Here is a 21,920-nt window from a genome sequence, read left to right on the forward strand (position 1 = left end):
ATGTTGCCTAGCAACACTGTTAATCGAACAATTTTGCGTCGCGGAAGAATGCTTTATTGTAAGTTTATACACAATAAATACATTTATGAATTAAACATTGTTGTATTTATTATATTTTATGTTGACCGCCGTTTTATAAAAGCAATAAGCCACTCGAGACCGTGCATTACTGTTATGATTTTAGCACGGGGAAAGACGTTTTCAAAAACGTCATCCCCGTGCTAAAATCACAGTAATGCACGGCCTCTCGTGGCTTATTGCTTTATTCTACAGCGTCAATTACATGCAAATGATCATATGCAAATTGGGCGATGACGTCATTTAGCGACTTCTAGCGACTTTTAGGACAGCCAATAGCTACTTTCCTTACTGAGGAGTTGGCAACACTGGTTCGTATTTAGCCGCCGTGCTGTCACAAGCTTTGCCTTAGCTGACACAGTTGCATTATATGACAACAAACGGCAGGGGAAATAAAGGATACAACAAAACTTTGTATTTATAAACTTTCTTGAAAATAAATGTATACCAAACGATGTCTATGGATGTATGAATGTTTATGCTCATATTGGTATGTTTTCACTGTACTTTAATGTCACAGCAGAGCGCACAAGCATGTATAGCGTTGATAAATTTGACCTGTGTGGTTCTGCTAGCTTCAGTATAGGATAAGATAATCCTTTACTAGTGGGGAAATCCACAGCAGTGATGCAGCAGCGAAGGGATAGCAAGGCACTCGGTACAAAAAATAGACAAATTAACAGTACAATGTATAACAATGTAGACATTAATAAAAGTCAATAAATCAATAATAAAAGTAAAAAACTGAAAAATATTTACAAATAATTACAAATAATTGCACATGGGAAAAATAAAAATTTTTTTGCATATTGTTATGCACCACTGAGAAAACTATACTTCCTGTAAGAATGTATAGTTTCAAGTATGTGTGTATGCGATCTGCAGTGCTGGTTGTAGAGTCTAACAGCAGCAGGAAGGAAGGACCTGCGATACTGCTCCTTCACACATTTGGAGTGAAGTAGACTGTCGCTGAAGGAGCTGCCCAGTGCTGCCCAGAGTCTCATGCATGGGGTGGGAGTCATTCTCCAGCATGGATGCCAGCTTGGCTAACATCCTCCTGTCTCCCACCTTCTGCACTGGGTCTGAGGGGCTTCCCAGGACAGAGCTGGTCCTCTTAATGAGTTTGTTCAGTCTCTTCCTGTCTGCCATAGAGATGCTGCTGCCCCAGCATACCACTCCATAAAAAATGGCTGATGCCACCACTGTATCGAAGAAAGTCCTCAGAAGTGCCCCCCGCACTCCAAATGACCTCAGTCTTCTAAGTAGGTAGAGTCTGCTCTGACCTTTTTTGTAAAGTTCAGTAGTGTTAACTGACCAGTCCAGTTTGTTGTTAAGGTGAACACCCAGGTACTTATACGAGTCCACTCTCTCAATGTCCATTCCCTGGATGTTCACTGGTGGCAGGGGATGTCTGCACCTGCGGAAATCCACTACCAGTTCTTTGGTCTTCCCCACGTTTATCTGGAGGTGATTCTGCAGACACCAGTCTACAAAGTCTTGAATCACTTGTCTGTACTCGCTGTCCTCCTCATTAGTTATGAGTCCGACGATCGCTGAGTCATCAGAGAACTTCTGAAGGTGACAGTTCGGTGAGCTGTACATGAAGTCAGCTGTGTATAGGGTGAAGAGGAATGATTTGCGGTCAGCACACGGAGGGGGGCGCATGTCCAAAAAGGTTGAAAACCCCTGTTGAACAAGACGGTACTGACCAGTTTCACAATATTACTAGGAGCTTTGGGTATCTGAGTGAAAGGGAAGCTGAGAGCATGGGTCTGTGGAGTTTTGTAGGGCAGTAGATATGCGAGTGACTCCACCTTGGCTGTTTCCTGAGTCGAATGTTGATCTAACACTACATAAACAGTTATCTCTAAAGGACAATAGGCCAGCAGACTATGTAGTGGTTGACCAGTATTAAGCTCGGTCATATTGTGGTGTTTTGCAGGCTGGATCTTATATTAGAAGTCTACCAGACATTGTTTAGGCTCCAAATGCAGTGTATAAGTGTAAAATTCCTTTGGGTTCCGGCACATGTGGGAGTAGGTGGAAATGAGATAGCAGATATGGCAACGAAACAATGTTTGAAACGCTCAAGATGCGAACTGGCAATTCCTCTCAGTAAGGCAGGGGCAAAAGTACTTATTAAGAGGCATGTTCAAACCCTATATGTCGGTATTGCACCCATAGGGAGACTCCTGAACATGTACTACTTCACTGTGTGGCACATTCTACTCAAAGACAAATCCTATTTGATACACTTATGGCAAATGTTCACAAGGATTTTTCTTTGAAGGGATTGCTGTCTCAAGCGCCAAGGATGGGTTTGGTACATACATTTTGTTTCTGAAGTGTGCAGGGATGTACTAGGGTTTTTACAACAGTTCACTATCCTGAAGTCTCACACTCCAGCTCAGTAGGTGGCGGTAATGCACCTGAAGTTGGTCTGCCAACCGCCATGACCCCAAAAGAAGAAGAAGGCACGAAAAGAAGAAAAAACCAGGCTTTACCTAAATATTTTGTTTAGTGTTTGCTTGTTGCTAAGTCTGTTGAGTTTCTGATTTGGAACATGGTACAGTTGCCGTGTTATTAAATTTGGTCGTAAACTGTGTTTACCTGATACCCCGCTTACACCCAGAAGTGGAAAAATTTCACGCTGATTTCGTAGGCGGAACAAGAACCTTACTTGAGGGTATGTAATAACTGTCAGTGTTGTGCTGATGTTCTTAACGCCGCCTAGTTTTGTGAGTGTTTTTGTTTTAATTATGGGCCAGCAAGGTTACTGTATTTTATAAAACCGCACCGTTTATATTGACTTTTATTAAATATTTTAAATACTTTGTGATCAGTAAAACCAGTATCAGTATTTTGTGGTCTGTAAAACCAGTGGCCAAAGGCAAACTTCGTCTCATTCTCTGCAATAGAAAAAAACCCCACACTAAAATTAATTTGTTAAAATTTACATTTTACATTATTTTATTCGACAAATATTAAGTGCAAACCAAACCAGAGCTGCTACCGATTAATAAACTATCTAAAACCGCTGGTTTAAATTGAGCTGTGTTCATTTTTAAAGCACGTTTTTAATATAGAAATAGCAATTTAATTGTTAACAATGTCAAATCATCTACTAAATACACAGATTGACGTTCTTTACATACTACAAGGATAATGCTTAACATTTGGTTAAGCAGTAACTTGTAAAGGACATAAATGTCATGGCAGGATTTTAGAGGTTTGTGCAATTCTTTTTTTTTTCTCTGACTGTGCATACATACAAACGAGGATGGCACAGTGGCTATGTGGGTGGCACTGTTGCCAATGAGTCCTTAAGTTCAATTCCCAGATGGAGCAGTCCAGCATCTTTTTCTGTGGAGTTTGCATGTTCTCACCATGCAACTGTGGTTTCCTTCCACAGTTAAAAGACATGTAAGGCTTTTGAGAACAAGTGCATCAATAAACAACTGTTGAAACAAAATGACAACATTGAATACAGTGCTATGATAGAAGATGAGAAGGACCAAGAATAAGCTATATTGACATCAAAACAGGGATTGCATTATTAGGGGCTAGTTTGCTACAAGCGACTCGAGACAGAGTCAGAGTCAGTCAGAGTCAGAGAGGTTTTATTGTCATTTCAGCTACATACAAGTACATATTGAAACGAAACAGCGTTCCTCTAGGATCACGGTGTAACACGGTACAAAAAGTGCAAGACAATACAAAACAGTGCAAATACAACAATAATACAAAAAATCCTATAATAAATAACTACAAAAGATATTCCTAATTATCCCTAATCTAAACAAGTACTTAGAAGACAGGACTAAAGACAAGTGTTAGTACATGATGGTGAATAGATGGTACAATGGTTCATGAGGTAGTGACATGTTGTACATTAGCAGCGTAAAATTGGCAATGCAGATAAGGTGCCTAAAAAGTAAATATGGTGCACAGAGGGCAGTGGAGAAAACTGACCCATCTATGCAGCCAACTATCACAAAGCGATGGACATTTGTCAAGGGAACTGGATGTTTTTTATTCAAACAACTTATTTAATTCTATATATAACCATAATACCTTTCAAGTTGAGGGGGTTTAAATATTTCAGATTGCAATTGTATATTTAAATATTTATCAAATACCTTTTATCTATGGAAAACAATGCAGAGAAATCAGAAGCATAATTCTAAATACTCTACGTCATCACCAGACTACAAACTAGAGATGGACCGATCAGGGTTTTTAGCACCGATTCCGATCTCCTTTCAGAGCCATCGGCCGATAGCCGATTCCGATCGGGGGGGTTAGCAGTAAATAAAATAAATAAACTTAAAAAGAGCCTCACAGTGAAGATAAACCAGAGCAGCGTGTGTGTGTGTGTGTTTGTGCCTTTAGAAGAGACGCTTTGTTCACAGTATCGCTTCGCTATAAGTGATTCATTGATTCATGAGTTGATTCGTTTTATGTGAAGCGTAAGTTTCTCTTCTCAGTTATCTCTCCGTGTTTACTGTTATTAATTAAATGTCGTGGTTTTAAATAAACACCAGCTACTACAGAACATTTTGTGTGACTCTCTTACATTAAAAAGCTCAATTAAAAAGCTTAATTAAATTGCTATTACCACAGATCTGTAACCGAGTCAGACTCGTTCCGTCTAAGGAGCTAAAAGTTTTCTGATCCTAAAAGTTCAGCAGATGATCCTGAACTAACAAATTTGCTAATGAATAAACTTTTGCCTCTGATTGGCTCTGTAACGTCTTCTGTTCTCATCTACATCACAAGTAAGAACCGCTTACGATTTACCAAAGTGAACCAGGAGTTTATATAACGTGCTGATAGAATCGACTCAGATGTGACCGGGTTGAATTATCTTTTTAAAGTAAATATTACAATCAGCGTTAATGATGTTATTTTAGGTCATGAAGAGCTTTCACTGTGGTTTCTGTACGATGGTTGATGAATGGTGATGTGATGGTTGGCGCTTCGTAGCTCAAAGTCTGGATCAATCCACCGAGCTGTTAACTTAACGTGGTCTTTATATATCACACGATCGGATCGGCTGCTTTTAGGAAATATCGGCCGATCGCCGATAGCACATTTTGATAAAAAATCGGCCGATACCGATTCGTAGCCGATCGATCGTCCCATCTCTACTACAAACCCAACACCCCAATGCATTCCTGGCTATATTATAAGACTTTCACCAAGGCTCTCTCTAATTGCTTACATTTGTCAATTGCTTCATCAAAGAAAACAAGACATCAGGCTTACTGTATGCAAATAAATAAATGCATACAAATCCAGTGCTATGGGACTTAATTAATTAGATCAAAATCTGAAGCTCATGCCTTAATCACTGTTTTTCTAACTGTTTTATTGTCAATACACTGCTTCAGCAGTACAGGTTAGTAAAATTCTGGTTTATTGCTGGTTTAAAGTGTGCAGTGCTTTATTTTATTTTATTTTTTTGCTGAATTAACTTGTAAGTGATTACCAAGACCTTCTGATCGTTGCTGGGTTTTTTTTGTTTGTTTTTCTTAGCTTTTTTGCACAGTTTTTATTATTTGTTATTTCAGCCACTAGCCTAGAAGATTAGTGTTTTAGCTGTTTTGCTATTGGGTTTTCAGTCATTTTTTCTACTTTAAGACCATAGAATTAAGAATAAATAACACCAGTAACTGACCAGAATTTACCCACAGAAACCATCTAATACAGGCAACCAGCTAATGTTTACCCTTTTTAGCACAACTACTCAGTAAGAACATCAGGCAATTAATTAAATTATAGATTATGGCTTTAGTTGTGCTAAAATGTCATTAATGCAGTTATCAACATTAACTGTGCTATTGTTCACTGAGGTTTTCCTTTGTCAGCAGGTGCAATGCAGGCTGTGGAGAAAGCAGAGTCCACACTTTTAGATAGAGTGGAGGCTGTAAAGGAATCCGGTGACAACACAACAGAAAAGTCAGATGAAAAGTGGGGTAAAAATGTTGTTGAGGCTGCTATCATGACAAGCCCAGCACACAATGGTAAGTGTATCTAAAAGAAACTGAAAAAATCTATACCAAAACTGTTTAAAAATTTATGCCCATACACCAAAAGTACAGAGAGAGAGAGAGAGAGACTAGAAACCTCATCCAGTTTTATATCACACAGACTTCTCAGTGTGGTTCAGGACATAGTATGATTTACAGTCAAGAATACATTTGACTAAATACTTGAAACATACTTTAGTCCAAAAACATTTTATGAATTTTATTTCAAAATTACTTTAGTGGGGTTTCAACACCCAAATATCAAGATTTTGCTAATATTGTCTATAATATTTTGTTCTTATTGCAGTGCACTAATTTGCCAACCAAATGATGGCACATAATATTAACATTATGGCCCCAAAGTGTAATGCTACCACCACCATGCCACCACAGTGAATGCCTTAACAAACTAATTGAACAAGCTTCAAGGTGCTGGTTTTGGAACAGAAGCTTTTTCTTGCACTATAACTAATTTAAAACTTACTTGACTGTTGCCAGATCAGTTTTGGGTGACTGGGTATCTTTTCATTGGGGTTCACAGGGGTTTTTGTATCTGTTGGTCCTGGATTTTGTAAAGTTGCTTTGAGACAATGTATATTGTAAAAAGCGCTATATAAATAAAGTTGACTTGACTTGACTTGACTTCATTGAACATAATTTAGCATTTTGGGTTTTACTATTTACTTTGGCAAGTATATCACTGTTCCATGTATTTTTAATCTTGCACAGATGGTCTTGGAACATTAAGTAAGTTAGGAATGGCTCCAATCGACTATTTTAAAATAATTTTTTTCTGATTTGCACAGAGCATCTACACTTTTTTTTATTATGCTTGTAGCCCAGTGGGTGTAGTAAAATGCCACATGCCACAAAATTAAGGTTGTGATAATACTTGTTGTTTGGTTCCCCTGGTCCTGACCAAACAAAAAATGATACATTGTTATATTTTAGCTCTATTTTGCTTAGCGTTCACAAATTTACAATCAAATAAAAATATATGTATATACACTGATCAGCCATAACATTAAAACCACCTCCTTGTCAATTTTATTAGCTTCACTTAACATATAGAAGCACTTTGTAGTTCTACAATTACTGACTGTAGTCCATCTGTTTCTCTGCGTACTTTTTAGCCTGCTTTTACACTGTTCTTTAATGGTTAGGACCCCCACAGGACCACCACAGAGCAGGTATTATTTAGGTGGTGGATGATTCTCAGCACTGCAGTGACAATGACATGGTGGTGGTGTGTTAGTGTGTGTTGTGCTGGTATGAGTGGATCAGACACAGCAGCACTGCTGGAGTTTTTAAATACTTTTATTTACTTAATTCTTTTTTCTATTGTACCTTGAGCTGTTGTAATACCTGACTTTCCCTCTGGGATTAATAAAGTGATCTGTCTGTCTGTCTGTCTGTCTGTCTTTCTGTCTGTGTCTTATCCACTCATACCAGCACAACACACACTAACACACCACCACCATGTCATTGTCACTGCAGTGCTGAGAATCATCCACCACCTAAATAATACCTGCTCTGTGGTGGTCCTGTGGGGTCCTAACCATTAAAGAACAGTGTAAAAGCAGGCTAAAAAGTACGCAGAGAAACAGATGGACTACAGTCAGTAATTGTAGAACTACAAAGTGCTTCTATATGTTAAGTGAAGCTAATAAAATTGACACTGAGTGTAGAAACAAGGAGGTGGTTTTAATGTTATGGTTGATTAGTGTATATATATATATATATATGTGTGTATGTTTGTTTTTTTGTTTAATAGGATTTTAACGTCATGTTTTTACACTTTGGTTACATTCATGACAGGAACGGTAGTTATTCATTACACAAGGTTTATCAGTTTACAAGTTTATATCAAGCACAGTCTTGGACAATTTAGTATCTTCAATTCACCTCACTTGCATGTCTTTGGACTGTGGGAGGAAACCGGAGCACCCGGAGTAAACCCACGCAGACACAGGGAGAACATGCAATATATATATACAGTGGGTATATACGTATATATACAGTGGGGAAAATAAGTATTTGATCCCCTGCTGATTTTGTAAGTTTACCCCCTTACAAAGACTTGAACAGTCTATAATTTTTATGGAAGGTTTATTTTAACACAGAGAGACAGAATATCAACAAAAAATCCAGAAAAAAAACATTAAATAAAAGTTATAAATTAATTTGTATTTATTTAAGGGAAATAAGTATTTGATCCCCTACCAACCAGCAAGAATTCTGACCCCCACAGACCGGTTATGTGCACAAAAGGCACACAAATTAGTCCTGTCCCTGTATAAAAGACTCCTGTCACAGAATCAGTTTCTTCTGTTCAAATCTCTCGACCACCATGGGCAAGACCAAAGAGCTATCAAAGGACGTCAGGGACAAGATTGCAGACCTGCACAAGGCTGGAATGGGCTACAAGACCATCAGCAAGAAGCTTGGTGAGAAAGAGACCACTTGGTGCGATAATTCGAAAATTGAAGAAATACAAGATCACAGTCAATCGCCCTCGCTCTGGAGCTCCATGCAAGATCTCACCTCGTGGGGTAAGTGATTCTGAGAAAGGTGAGGTCAGCCCAGAATTACACGGGAGGAGCTTGTCAATGATCTCAAGGGAGCTGGGAGCACAGTCACCAAGAAAACCATTGGTAACACACTTCGCCGTAATGGATTGAGATCCTGCAGTGCCCGCAAAGTCCCTTTGCTCAAGAAAGCTCATGTACAGGCCCGTCTGAAGTTTGCCAATGAACACCTGAATGATTCAGAGAAAGCTTGGGAGAATGTGATATGGTCAGATGAGACCAAAATTGAGCTCTTTGGCATCAACTCCACTCGCCGTGTTTGGAGGCAGAGAAATCCCCAGCATTTCTCTGCTCCCAGCTCCCTTGAGATCATTGACAAGCTCCTCCCGTGTAATTCTGGGCTGACCTCACCTTTCTCAGTCTCATTCTTACCCCACGAGGTGAGATCTTGCATGGAGCTCCAGAGCGAGGGCGATTGACTGTGATCTTGTATTTCTTCCATTTTCGAATTATCGTGCCAACAGTGGTCTCTTTCTCACCAAGCTTCTTGCTGATGGTCTTGTAGCCCATTCCAGTCTTGTGCAGGTCTACAATCTTGTCCCTGACGTCCTTTGATAGCTCTTTGGTCTTGCCCATGGTGGTCGAGAGATTTGAACGGAAGAAACTGATTCTGTGACAGGAGTCTTTTATACAGGGACAGGACTAATTTGTGTGCCTTTTGTGCACATAACCGGTCTGTGGGGGTCAGAATTCTTGCTGGTTGGTAGGGGATCAAATACTTATTTCCCTTAATTAAATACAAATTAATTTATAACTTTTATTTAATGTTTTTTTTCTGGATTTTTGTTGATATTCTGTCTCACTCTGTTAAAATAAACCTTCCATAAAAATTATAGACTGTTCAAGTCTTTGTAAGGGGGCAAACTTACAAAATCAGCAGGGGATCAAATACTTATTTTCCTCACTGTATATATACAGTCATGGCCGAAAGTGTTGGCACCCCTGAAATTTTTTCAGAAAATGAAGTACTTCTCCCAGAAAATTATTGCAATTACACATGTTTTGTTATACACATGTTTATTTCCTTTGTGTGTATTGGAACAACACAAAAAAGCAGAGAAGAAAAGGCAAATTTGACATAATTTCACACAAAACTCCAAAAATGGGCCGGACAAAATTATTGGCACCCTCAACTTAATATTTGGTTGCACACGCTTTGGAAAAAATAACTGAAATCAATCGCTTCCTATAACCATCAACAAGCTTCTTACACCTCTCAACTGGAATTCTGGACCACTCTTCTTTTGCAAACTGCTCCAGGTCTCTCATATTTGAAGGGTGCCTTCTCCCAACAGCAATTTTAAGATCTCTCCACAGGTGTTCAATGGGATTTAGATCCGGACTCATTGCTGGCCACTTCAGAACTCTCCAGCGCTTTGTTTCCATCCATTTCTGGGTGCTTTTTGAAGTATGTTTGGGGTCATTGTCCTGCTGGAAGACCCATGACCTAGGACGCAAACCCAGCTTTCTGACACTGCGCCCTACATTGCGACCCAAAATCCTTTGGTAATCTTCAGATTTCATGATGCCTTGCACACAGTCAAGGCACCCAGGGCCAGAGGCAGCAAAACAACCCCAAAACATCTTTGAACCTCCACCATATTTGACTGTAGGTACTGTGTTCTTTTCTTTGTAGGCCTCATTCCGTTTTCGGTAAACAGTAGAATGATGTGCTTTACCAAAAAGCTCTATCTTGGTCTCATCTGTCCACAAGACGTTTTCCAAGAAGGATTTTGGCTTACTCACATACATTTAGCAAACTGCAGTCTAGCTTTTTTATGTCTCTGTGTCAGCAGTGGGGTCCTCCTGGGTCTCCTGCCATAGCGTTTCATTTCATTCAAATGTCGACGGATAGTTCGCGCTGACACAGATGCACCCTGAGCCTGCAGGACAGCTTGAATTTCTTTGGAACTTGATTGGGGCTGCTTATCCACCATCCGGACTATCCTGCGTTGCAACCTTTCATCAATTTTTCTCTTCCGTCCACGTCCAGGGAGATTAGCTACAGTGCCATGGGTTGTAAACTTATTGATTATGTTGTGCACCATGGACAAAGGAACATCAAGATCTCTGGAGATGGACTTGTAACCTTGAGATTGTTGATATTTTTCCACAATTTTGGTTCTCAAGTCCTCAGACAGTTCTCTTCTCCTCTTTCTGTTCTCCATTCTTAGTGTGGCACACACAGACACACAATGCAAAGACTGAGTCAACTTCTCTCATTTTTATCTGGTGTTAGGTGTGATTTTTATATTGCCCACACCTGTTACTTGCCACAGGTGAGTTTAAACGAGCATCACATGCTTGAAACAAAGTTATTTACCCACAATTTTGAAAGGGTGCCAATAATTTTGTCCGGCCCATTTTTGGAGTTTTGTGTGAAATTATGTCAAATTTGCCTTTTCTTCTCTGCTTTTTTGTGTTGTTCCAATACACACAAAGGAAATAAACATGTGTATAACAAAACATGTGTATTTGCAATAATTTTCTAGGAGGAATACTTCATTTTCTGGAAAAATTTCAGGGGTGCCAACACTTTTGGCCATGACTGTATATATATATATATATATATATATATACAGTGTATTACAAAAGTGAGTACACCCCTCACATTTCTGCAAATATTTTATTATATCTTTTCATGGGACAACACTATAAAAATAAAACTTGGATATAACTTAGAGTAGTCAGTGTACAACTTGTATAGCAGTGTAGATTTACTGTCTTCTGAAAATAACTCAACACACAGCCATTAATGTCTAAATGGCTGGCAACATAAGTGAGTACACCCCACAGTGAACATGTCCAAATTGTGCCCAAAGTGTCAATATTTTGTGTGACCACCATTATTATCCAGCACTGCCTTAACCCTCCTGGGCATGGAATTCACCAGAGCTGCACAGGTTGCTACTGGAATCCTCTTCCACTCCTCCATGATGACATCACGGAGCTGGTGGATGTTAGACACCTTGAACTCCTCCACCTTCCACTTGAGGATGCGCCACAGGTGCTCAATTGGGTTTAGTCCATCACCTTTACCTTCAGCTTCCTCAGCAAGGCAGTTGTCATCTTGGAGGTTGTGTTTGGGATCATTATCCTGTTGGAAAACTGCCATGAGGCCCAGTTTTCGAAGGGAGGGGATCATGCTCTGTTTCAGAATGTCACAGTACATGTTGGAATTCATGTTTCCCTCAATGAACTGCAGCTCCCCAGTGCCAGCAACACTCATGCAGCCCAAGACCATGATGCTACCACCACCATGCTTGACTGTAGGCAAGATACAGTTGTCTTGGTACTTCTCACCAGGGCGCCGCCACACATGCTGGACACCATCTGAGCCAAACAAGTTTATCTTGGTCTCGTCAGACCACAGGGCATTCCAATAATACATGTTCTTGGACTGCTCGTCTTCAGCAAACTGTTTGCGGGCTTTCTTGTGCGTCAGCTTCCTTCTGGGATGACGACCATGCAGACTGAGTTGATGCAGTGTGCGGTGTATGGTCTGAGCACTGACAGGCTGACCTCCCACGTCTTCAACCTCTGCAGCAATGCTGGCAGCACTCATGTGTCTATTTTTTAAAGCCAACCTCTGGATATGACGCCGAACACGTGGACTCGACTTCTTTGGTCGACCCTGCCGAAGCCTGTTCCGAGTGGAACCTGTCCTGGAAAACCGCTGTATGACCTTGGCCACCATGCTGTAGCTCAGTTTCAGGGTGTTAGCAATCTTCTTATAGCCCAGGCCATCTTTGTGGAGAGCAACAATTCTATTTCTCACATCCTCAGAGAGTTCTTTGCCATGAGGTGCCATGTTGAATATCCAGTGGCCAGTATGAGAGAATTGTACCCAAAACACCAAATTTAACAGCCCTGCTCCCCATTTACACCTGGGACCTTGACACATGACACCAGGGAGGGACAACGACACATTTGGGCACAATTTGGACATGTTCACTGTGGGGTGTACTCACTTATGTTGCCAGCTATTTAGACATTAATGGCTGTGTGTTGAGTTATTTTCAGAAGACAGTAAATCTACACTGCTATACAAGCTGTACACTGACTACTCTAAGTTATATCCAAGTTTCATGTCTATAGTGTTGTCCCATGAAAAGATATAATGAAATATTTGCAGAAATGTGAGGGGTGTACTCACTTTTGTGATACACTGTATATACACACACACACACACAAGTGAATAGTGCAGACTTGTTTGCGTGATTTTTCAAGTATTGTGGAGATTTGTTTGTTGCCATATTGGCCATGTGATCTTTACAAAATTTCTAAGATTGTACTAGTTCTGTTAAGGAGTGGTAGTTTAGAGCAGTTCTGTGGTCAGATGTTTAGTGTGTTTAAGGTCAGGACTCTCTAGGCGACTGTGGGCTGGTAATTTTATTAATGCTTTGGGTCATGCTATAACTAGTACATTTTTCATTTTAAGTTTTCTGGTGGAATGGAGCAGGTTTTCATTAATCTCTGTACTGTACACTATTACTTTTCTCATGTATTAATAAACAGATTTCTAGTCCTTGCTTGCATCCAACCCGACAGACGAGCCAATCATTGTGTAGGCGCCCAGCCTGCCACTAGCAGAGCTGAGATTCAAACTCATGAGTAAACAAACTTACCAATAACAAGCTTATGTAAACACATTACCCAGATGTCTAAACACATTAACCAGTCTAAAATCAATGCATTTAATTTTCTGTTATTTTTTCTTGAGAAGAAGCAGTATTGTAAATCAAAGACTTGCAGTTGTTTTTTATTGTTATTGTATTGTATTGTAAATTCTATTAATTTCTGCACTGCTTACATCTCTCTAAAAGATGAGAAAGGAGAAGGAGACCAACAGAAAGATGCAACAACAGGGGACAAAAATGCAAATGTTTCAGACAGGGGACAGAGGGAGAAAATGGACTGGGAAATCCCATACAGTGATGAAGAAATTGAGGACTCAGAAAGTTGGATGCCTCCCCCTAAGGACATCAAGCACTTGTATGAGCTGCTGGCTAAAGGAGAAATGCTGGAGCTAAATTGGGTACCTCTGCCTCGCAGACCACCTACTCCACCATGCACTCCTTCTCCAGAGAGAGATGGAGAGAATTCCAATAAGGCAGAACAGGAGGAGAACAAGCACAAGTAAGTGACTATGTGCATGATTAAAGCTTGTTAGTCTCTGTTAATTTATGTTATTACTGTTAGTGAACAAAAGATTGAGTTGAAACAATATAGCCATAGACAGACTTTTGAGCAAGACCCTAAACTCTTTAATGCTTAGCTAACATTTTATGTGTGAATTGTCTGACAGGCTGCCAAATAAATAAAGTGAATAAAATGTAGGGGCATCACAGTATCTAACAGAGTAAGTGCCAGAGAGCAGTATGAGTCCTGAGGACATAAGTTTGATTCTTGGGTCCTGTCATAGTGTCTGTGCTGAATCCGTGTTTTTCATGTGTCTGTAATGTTTTTTTTCTGTTTATCTTTTATTCCCTCTCCCAAAAACATTTGTATAATGCAATACTTGTCTGGAAGCATTTGCCCCTGCTTCATGTTATCATTGTTAAATGTAAAATTGTACATTTCTCAATGCACGATTGCATATAATTCAGGTATTTCACTATCTACCATACACTACAATTTGCCAGAGCAAATACTTTTGTGAATAAGAGATTTTAATTTTTGATGAATCTTTAAACTAAGATTATATTAATCTATTAAACTTAATCATGGCTAATGTAGATTGATGGGTAAAATGGCAATTATATCCATTCAAAAATCAAATTCCAAACACAAAGTGCAATGGGTCTGAATACTTCTGGAATCCATTGTATGTATGTGTGTATGAGTTCCACTAAAAGATCCAACCAGTTTCTTAGCAAAAGAGATTTTTATTTACTATCGTTTGTTAACTCATACTTACAAATTATGAATTTAATGAGCTTCTGACCATTAACAGATTTTGAGAAATTTATAATTACGGGTGACTTTAATGTCCACCTGGGATAGGAATGGACCCTATGGATAAAACTACCAAACAACAAAGAACTGCTCTATTTGACACCTTTGATTTGTCTCAATTTATGACAGGGCATACACCCAACCATGGTAAAATCGACTTGGGTATTAGCAAATGACTGAGTCTTTGGTATCTCTGACCACTTCTGTGTTCAAAACCTGTTTGATACTGTAACTTTGCCAGTGGTGTAAGCTACATTTGTTTGTTTAACGAGAAAGTATATAACTAAAAAGCTGTTCATGGAGGCTATGGATAATAGACTATGCATAATAACTGATTGTCCTGAAAATACTCTTAACAACCTTCTTCTAAAGTTGTGATTTTAGTTGATGCTTCGGCACTCTTCCACAAGATGACTGCTGTCGCATTGACTCATTATGTCATTGCCTAGAGTCACTAAGTTTTTGAATGAATAAAGTTTCTTTTAACTGAATAAGGCAAAAACGCAGATAATTGTATTTGGCTGTAAGGAGCAAAGACTGCAGATTAGGTTCATCTTGGCATTACAGTTTATTTAAACTTTAAACATTTAATGTCACACCAAGACGTCAAAAAAACAATTTATCCTTTCAGTAGTTTTGATAACTTCAACAATCTCTTTGCTGGTCCTCTCAAGATCTTAGTTAGGCAGCTACAGCTTATCCAAAATACAGCTGCTAGAATTATTAAGAGAACTAAGAGATTAGAGCAAATTACTCAAAATTCTTAAAATATTAATCACTAATTGGTTTTGGCCCAAAAAACAATGCTGATCTGCGTGAAGTATATAAACCCAAGAGGCCTATTCAGTCGCTAGAGATCAGTCAAATATTGGTGCCTGCTAAAAGTCTATTATTTTAATGTTGTTCAGTTTTGTATGTTTGCACTTTGAAATGCCACCGTGTATGAAATGTGCTATACAAATAAACTTGCCTTTCCTTACAGTCCAATCACATCCTAAAAGGTTACCTGGCTTTAGTAGCTTTTACTCAATTGTAGCAGATTTTATCAGTTAGTTTATTAGCATGGAGGTGGTGTCTCTTTGTTAAGAGACTTGACTCCAAAAAGCTGTCATCTTTGACAAATTTCCAACCATCATTTTCTCAGAGAATTTGCTCTATTATTGCCCTAAATAGTTTTAAATTTACATTTCACAGAGTGTAGCAACTTCATATCGATTGTCTGATTTATTAGGCTTAGTCCACTTTTGTTGACACTTGTGTGCGTCTGTGTACTTTCTTAAGATTTCCATGCTAAATGACTAAGGAAATGTGACCTCAGTCTCACCTCAAAAAAATCCATAGTAAAACAGGGCAATCCCTTAATAAACACTAAAACAAAAAATAAAAACATTTCAGTTGCATTTCAAAAAATTTACTTTAGGGGTGGAGGGAGCTAATTGAGACTTGATTTTTTGAAAAAAAAAAAAAAAAGGTTTTCTGTTTTCTTGGAAATAAATTTAATAAAAGGTTACATTCTGTATAAGATGGCTTTAGCACACATGCTGTGAAGACCTATATAAGCATTGAACATGTTTTTTTTGTAGACCCCTGACACCCACTGAATTTGATTTTGATGAAGAGCAGCCTTTACTGACTCCCAAGAATGCCTACCTGGCTCGCCGCCGAACACCAGGTATGCTCCTTGTTTAACTATGGACACCTGTTTATGTACAGACATTTGTTTGTACAGGTGATGTAATATGTACACCTCTTAATTCTGGTGATGTATTGTTACCACCAATTTACCCCGTTGGAATAGTACAGATACAGTCAAGCCGGAAATTCTCCACACCCCTTTCACCTTCTTTTATTACATTACAGACTCATTCTATAATATGTAAAGTTTAGTTTTTGTCACAAAGTTCTACATAAAATAGCCCACAATGACAAAGTGAAAGCAGGTTTTTAGACATTAGGGTTGGGCGGTATTGCCGATTTTCATACCGTCATACCGTCTTCAGGAAATACCGCGGTATACGGTATTACCGCGGGCTGGGGTGTACACACTTGAGTGTAATTACAATATTTCAATGTTTTATTATAAAAAGATTTAACAATCCGAACGTCAAACATTGCTTATCTTGTCTGATCTATAATATATAATATATATATATATAATATATAAGTATAAATGCATGTGTATCAATTACACTTTAACACAAACATTAACACAACATTTTGGCATTGTAACCGCTCTCTGCCCACACAAAACAGAATAATAGCCGGCTAAACACTTCAATATATTTCAAAAGTTAACTGCTTAGTTTATAGTTACAGATATTTCTTAAAAGTGTATGAACGTGTACGATTAGTTATGCCTGTAATCCAGAATTAAGTTCTATACCGTAACAAAAAATATGAATGTAAATGTTAATGTTGCGATGACGGTGATGTAAAGTAATGTTAAAATAATTCAAAGTCCAAACATTTGAGTGGTTAACGAGAACGCTACTTTAAATGTCACACAAGCTCCGTGCAAAACACGAGCACGGAAACGGTACAAATCTCTTCCCTACACACTCGCTCCCTGCGCCCTATAGTGCACTTAACATTCTTAAAGGGCCAGACAATATATTTTATAATTCACATTACACGACAGGTGAAACATTCTTTTTTCTTAATATAGTGCTTTTATTTAGGAAAAAATAGTTCTTACATAGGCAGGAAAATCTATGGCAGACAAGAGTCAGAACAGCGGATTGGGCGTAACGTTATTATTACTGTTTGCTCCTTTTTCTCAACACTTGTGCTCGATTTACACTGAAGATATATTTAGTAAATAAGTACATGTCCGCGCATGCACGCGCTTGTGTTAATTTCCGGTTGAACTGATAAAAAATGTTGATTTTGAAAAATTAAAAGACGAGCCGTTTTCCAGTTTCTGCTTGTTAGCTCACAGCTAACGCTAGCCAGTGTGGCTTTTCACTTGTCTCTCTGTGTTATCACCTTACACCAGTGAGCACCCCACAGCCAATCAGCGAGCTCCAACCGCCTACCACTCCCACCCCTCCCTTCCTGTGGATGCGCGCATGTCCTAAAGTCTCAGTTTTCAAGGTAGACCTGAAGCAGAAATTTGGCGCTTCACATTTAAAAAATACCGTCACCATTTTTAAATACCGCGGTATACCGTAATACCGCCCAACCCTATTAGACATTTGTGCTAATTTATTGAAAATCAAAATGTTAAATATCATATGTACACAAGTGTGCACACCCATTGATATGACACCCAGAAGTAAGCTGAGGTGCATTTTGTTTTCACTAATACTGCTTGAGATGTTTCTGCAATATATTTGGAGTCCAACTGTGGTAAATTCAATTAATTGGACATGATTGGGGATTGCCAACACCTGCCTATGTAAGGTTCCACAGTTGACAGTGCATATCAGAGCAAACTCCAAGCCATGGGATCAAAGGAATTATCTGCAGACCTCAGAAACAGGATTGTGTCAAGGCATAGATCTGGAGAAGGGTACAGACAAATTGCTGCAGCTTTACAGGTCCCAGAGAGCACAGTGGCCACCATTATTCATAAATGGAAGAAGTTTGGAACCACCAAAAATCTTCCTAGACCTAGCCACCCGACCAAACTAAGCGATCTGGGAAGACAGGCCTTAGTAAAAGGCACATGACAGCCCGCTTGGAGTTTTCCAAAATGCACCTAAATGACTCTCAAACCATGAGAAACAAGATTCTCTGGTCTGATGAAACTAAAATGTAACTTTTTGGCCTGAATAACAAGTGTCACGTCTGGGGGAAACCAGGCACCGCTCATCACCTGGCTAATGCCATCCCTAAAGTGAAGCATGGCGGTGGCAGCATCATGATGTGGGGATGTTTTTCAGCAGCGCGACTAGTCCTGATAGAGGGAAAGATGAATGCAGCTAAGTACATTGAGATCCTTGCAGAAAACCTGCTCCAGAGCACTCTGGACCTCAGACTGGGATGAAGGTTTACCTTCCAACATGACAACGACCCGAAGCACACGGCCAAAAGGAGTGGCATCGGAGAAAGTCTGTAAATGTCCTTGAGCTGTAATTGCTGCCAAAAGTGCATCAAGCAAGTATTAGGCTAAGGGTGTGTACAGATATGTAACCCCTAAATAAAGGATTTTTGTCAGTAAAATAAAATTGCATATTTTCTAAACCCTGTTTTCTCTTCGTAATTATTGGCGATTGTGTGTAGATGTTTGAGGCAAAAAAAATTACTCAATCTATTATAGAATGAGTCTGTAACATAATAAAACATGGAGAAGGTGAAAGGGGTGTGCAGACTTTCCGGCTTGACTGTATGTAATAATTGTGAAGGTGTAGCACTGACAGTAGTGCTGGTTGTGCTGGTGATGTATACAAATAACCTTTTTACTGGTAGTCTTTCTAGTGATGTAGTTACAGACATGGCCAAAAGTTATGAGACACAAATTTTGGTTTTCACAAATTTGCAGCTTCAATGTTTATAGATTTTTGTCAGAAAATGCTGGCATGCTGGATAACAGCTTCTTGGCCAAATTCTGACTGATGACCCATGCTTGCCTAATCAGTGCTTGAAGTTTAATAAAATTTCCTTGTTTTTGTTTGTCCACCCACCAAAGATTTTCAATGGGATTGACATCTGGGGAGTTTCCTGGCCATGAGCAATGTTTTTGTTAAAAAAAGTTAATTTTCATGGCAAGGAATGACTTTACAATTAATTGCAATTCATCTGATCACTCTTCATAACATTCAGAGTTAATGTTAAAGTATATGAGCTTTTTTATTAAAAACACAATTGTAGGTACATTGGCCATATTATGAGCTACACATATAATATAGATGCCCTATGTGGGTATTCAATTACTGCCTATAGTCATCCTGTGGCTCTGTACATCACAACCCCATTCATTTACTGTAATAGATTGCCCATGACTTACATTTAATGTTTATTTAAAAAAAATTTTTATACAGTTTAAACAGTTATAAAATTTACTTTCACTGACCAGATAAAGTTTGGGTGGTGGACCAATCTCAGCACTGCAATGATAATAACATGGTAATGGCATATAAGTTTGTGTTGTTCTGGTATAAGCGTATTAGGTGCAGCAGTGGATTCTGAAATACACATACCATGTTAAGATACACTGTATGTGTACAGTTAAAGATTACAGTGTCTTTATATGCGATGTTTTTTTTTTTTTCTGGTCTTTTTACTGGACAATTTCTGATTATTCTGTTGGACCTAACAAACTTACAATACAAATAGTTTTAGGCATTATAGTGCCTAAACAATATCTGTTCAGTGATGGTCCGCTGGGGTCTATTTACATTGACAGATGTGGTAGTGAGGGGGTGGATTTATCAGATCACAGCACACATTCAGATGCATGCACAGGTGGTGCCATACATGCACCACACATGCCATCGCAAGAAGATTTGCTGTGTGTGCATAGAGGAGATACTAGGGCACGGGCCGTTACACTAGGAGAGTTGGGCAGGGCTGTAGAAGGGCATCAATCCAGCAGCAGGACCAGTATCTGTTCCTCTATGAGAGGAACACTGCCAGCCTGTGGGTTACTGGTGTGCATGTTTCTGACCAAACTGTGCTTGCAGTCCAGCACAATGCTGGTTGATTGGCATTTGCCAGTGAGCACCAGAATTGGGATATCTGCCATTGGCACTGCATTCTCTTCACAGAAGATAGCAGGTTCACACTGAGCATTTGGCAGATGTGAAAGAGTCTGGAGACACCATGGTGAACTTTATGCTGCCTGCAACATAATCCAGGATGACCCCAGGATATCTCATCAGGAGCATGCCCAGACATTGATAGGAGTGCATACAGGCACATGTGGTGGCCTACATGCTACTGAGTCACATTATGAGTAAAATGAGTAAATTTTTTACTTTAATTTTAAATTATTTGGAATTCAGGCCTTAGCTGGTAGATGATTTGATGATTTTGGATTCTATCTCTTTTTGTTCCCAACAAATTAAACAAATTAGATCATTAAAAATTTAAATATTTTGTTTATTAGGATCTGATGTGTGGTTTTAATGTTCCCCTCATTTTTGGAGCAGGGTATATGTGCTACTTTGCTTACTTAAGTTGCATTTGTAGATGCTGCAATTGTATTTAATGACAATGGTTTTCCAAAGTATTTCAGAGTGTATGCTGGTACATTTATTACAGAAAGATACAAAAGATTCAAGATTATATGCATTAACAATTGTTTTTGGTCTTGCCTAATTCAGTCAGGTTTGTTGTTGTAATTATGTCATTTCTCTCTTTGGTCATTGTAGGCTCCTCTGCACGTTCCACAGTAAAGCGAGAGGCTCGGCTTGATAAAGTGCTGTCTGATATGAAGCGACATCAGAAGCTTGAGGAACACATTTTAAGGACAGGACGTGACCTTTTCAGAAGTGACAAATCTGCACAGGAACCCAGCAGCCAGAGAGAGCGAGACAGAGATCCCAGCACCATCTTTAGTCCTAGGCAGAGAAGATACTAAGCAGAATGAATAATTGTGGACAACTTTCTGCATTTGTTATTGGGCATTTAGTGCCTCTAATTTCATTTAATAAAATTGCATTAAAAATGAACTTTTTGTTACAATCAAGTGTAATGATGCATGCTTATTTCTGCAAGTGTGTCATTGTTAGATGTATAAACGGTGTCTAGAAATACTATTTAGGTCAACCCTAAATGGTGAATCATTCTGGTCCGCATACCTGACCGCATACCTGAGTTTTATGCCGAATGTCCTTCCTGAAGAAACCCTTCTTATCCCCTCCTAACACATACACTGATCAGCCATAAGATTAAAACCACCTCTTTGTTTCTACACTCACTGTCCATTTTATCAGCTCCACTTACTATATAGAAGCACTTTGTAATTACTGACTGTAGTCCATCTACTGTACACTGCCCGGCCAGAAAAAAGGTCACACACACTAATATTTCGTTGGACCGCCTTTACCTTTGATTACGGCACTCATTCGCTGTGGCATCGTTTCCACAAGCTTCTGCAATGTCACAACATTTATTTCTGTCCAGAGTTGCATTAATTTTTTTCCCAAGGTCTTGTATTGATGGGAGATTTGGACCACTGCGCAAAGTCTTCTCCAGCACATCCCAAAGATTCTCAATGGGGTTCAGGTCTGGACTCTGTGGTGGCCAATCCATGTGTGAAAATGATGTCTCATGCTCCCTGAACCACTCTTTCACAATTTGAGCCCGATGAATCCTGGCA

At 39.1% G+C, this 21,920-nt stretch overlaps 1 protein-coding gene across 3 annotated transcripts; it reads left to right on the forward strand.

Annotated features, from left to right (window-relative positions):
- Positions 1–33: 33 nt before the first annotated feature.
- Positions 34–21,283, forward strand: pagr1 (PAXIP1 associated glutamate-rich protein 1). Of its 3 annotated transcripts, none has more exons than XM_063002826.1 (5): positions 34–58; positions 5,949–6,104; positions 13,525–13,837; positions 16,240–16,328; positions 20,971–21,283. In XM_063002826.1, the coding sequence occupies exons 1-5, from the start codon at positions 49–51 to the stop codon at positions 21,177–21,179; spliced, it is 777 nt and encodes a 258-aa protein (XP_062858896.1). In that variant the 5' UTR covers positions 34–48; the 3' UTR covers positions 21,180–21,283. The 3 variants fall into 3 exon arrangements, with proteins under 3 accessions (XP_062858896.1, XP_062858898.1, XP_062858897.1); XM_063002828.1 differs by lacking the exon at positions 34–58 and adding an exon at positions 2,545–2,764; XM_063002827.1 differs by lacking the exon at positions 34–58 and adding an exon at positions 2,546–2,764 and having other exon boundaries at positions 5,952–6,104.
- The last annotated feature ends 637 nt before the right edge of the window (positions 21,284–21,920 follow it).

The sequence above is a fragment of the Trichomycterus rosablanca genome, chromosome 10, assembly GCF_030014385.1.
Source record: "Trichomycterus rosablanca isolate fTriRos1 chromosome 10, fTriRos1.hap1, whole genome shotgun sequence".
Taxonomy (NCBI): domain Eukaryota; kingdom Metazoa; phylum Chordata; class Actinopteri; order Siluriformes; family Trichomycteridae; genus Trichomycterus; species Trichomycterus rosablanca.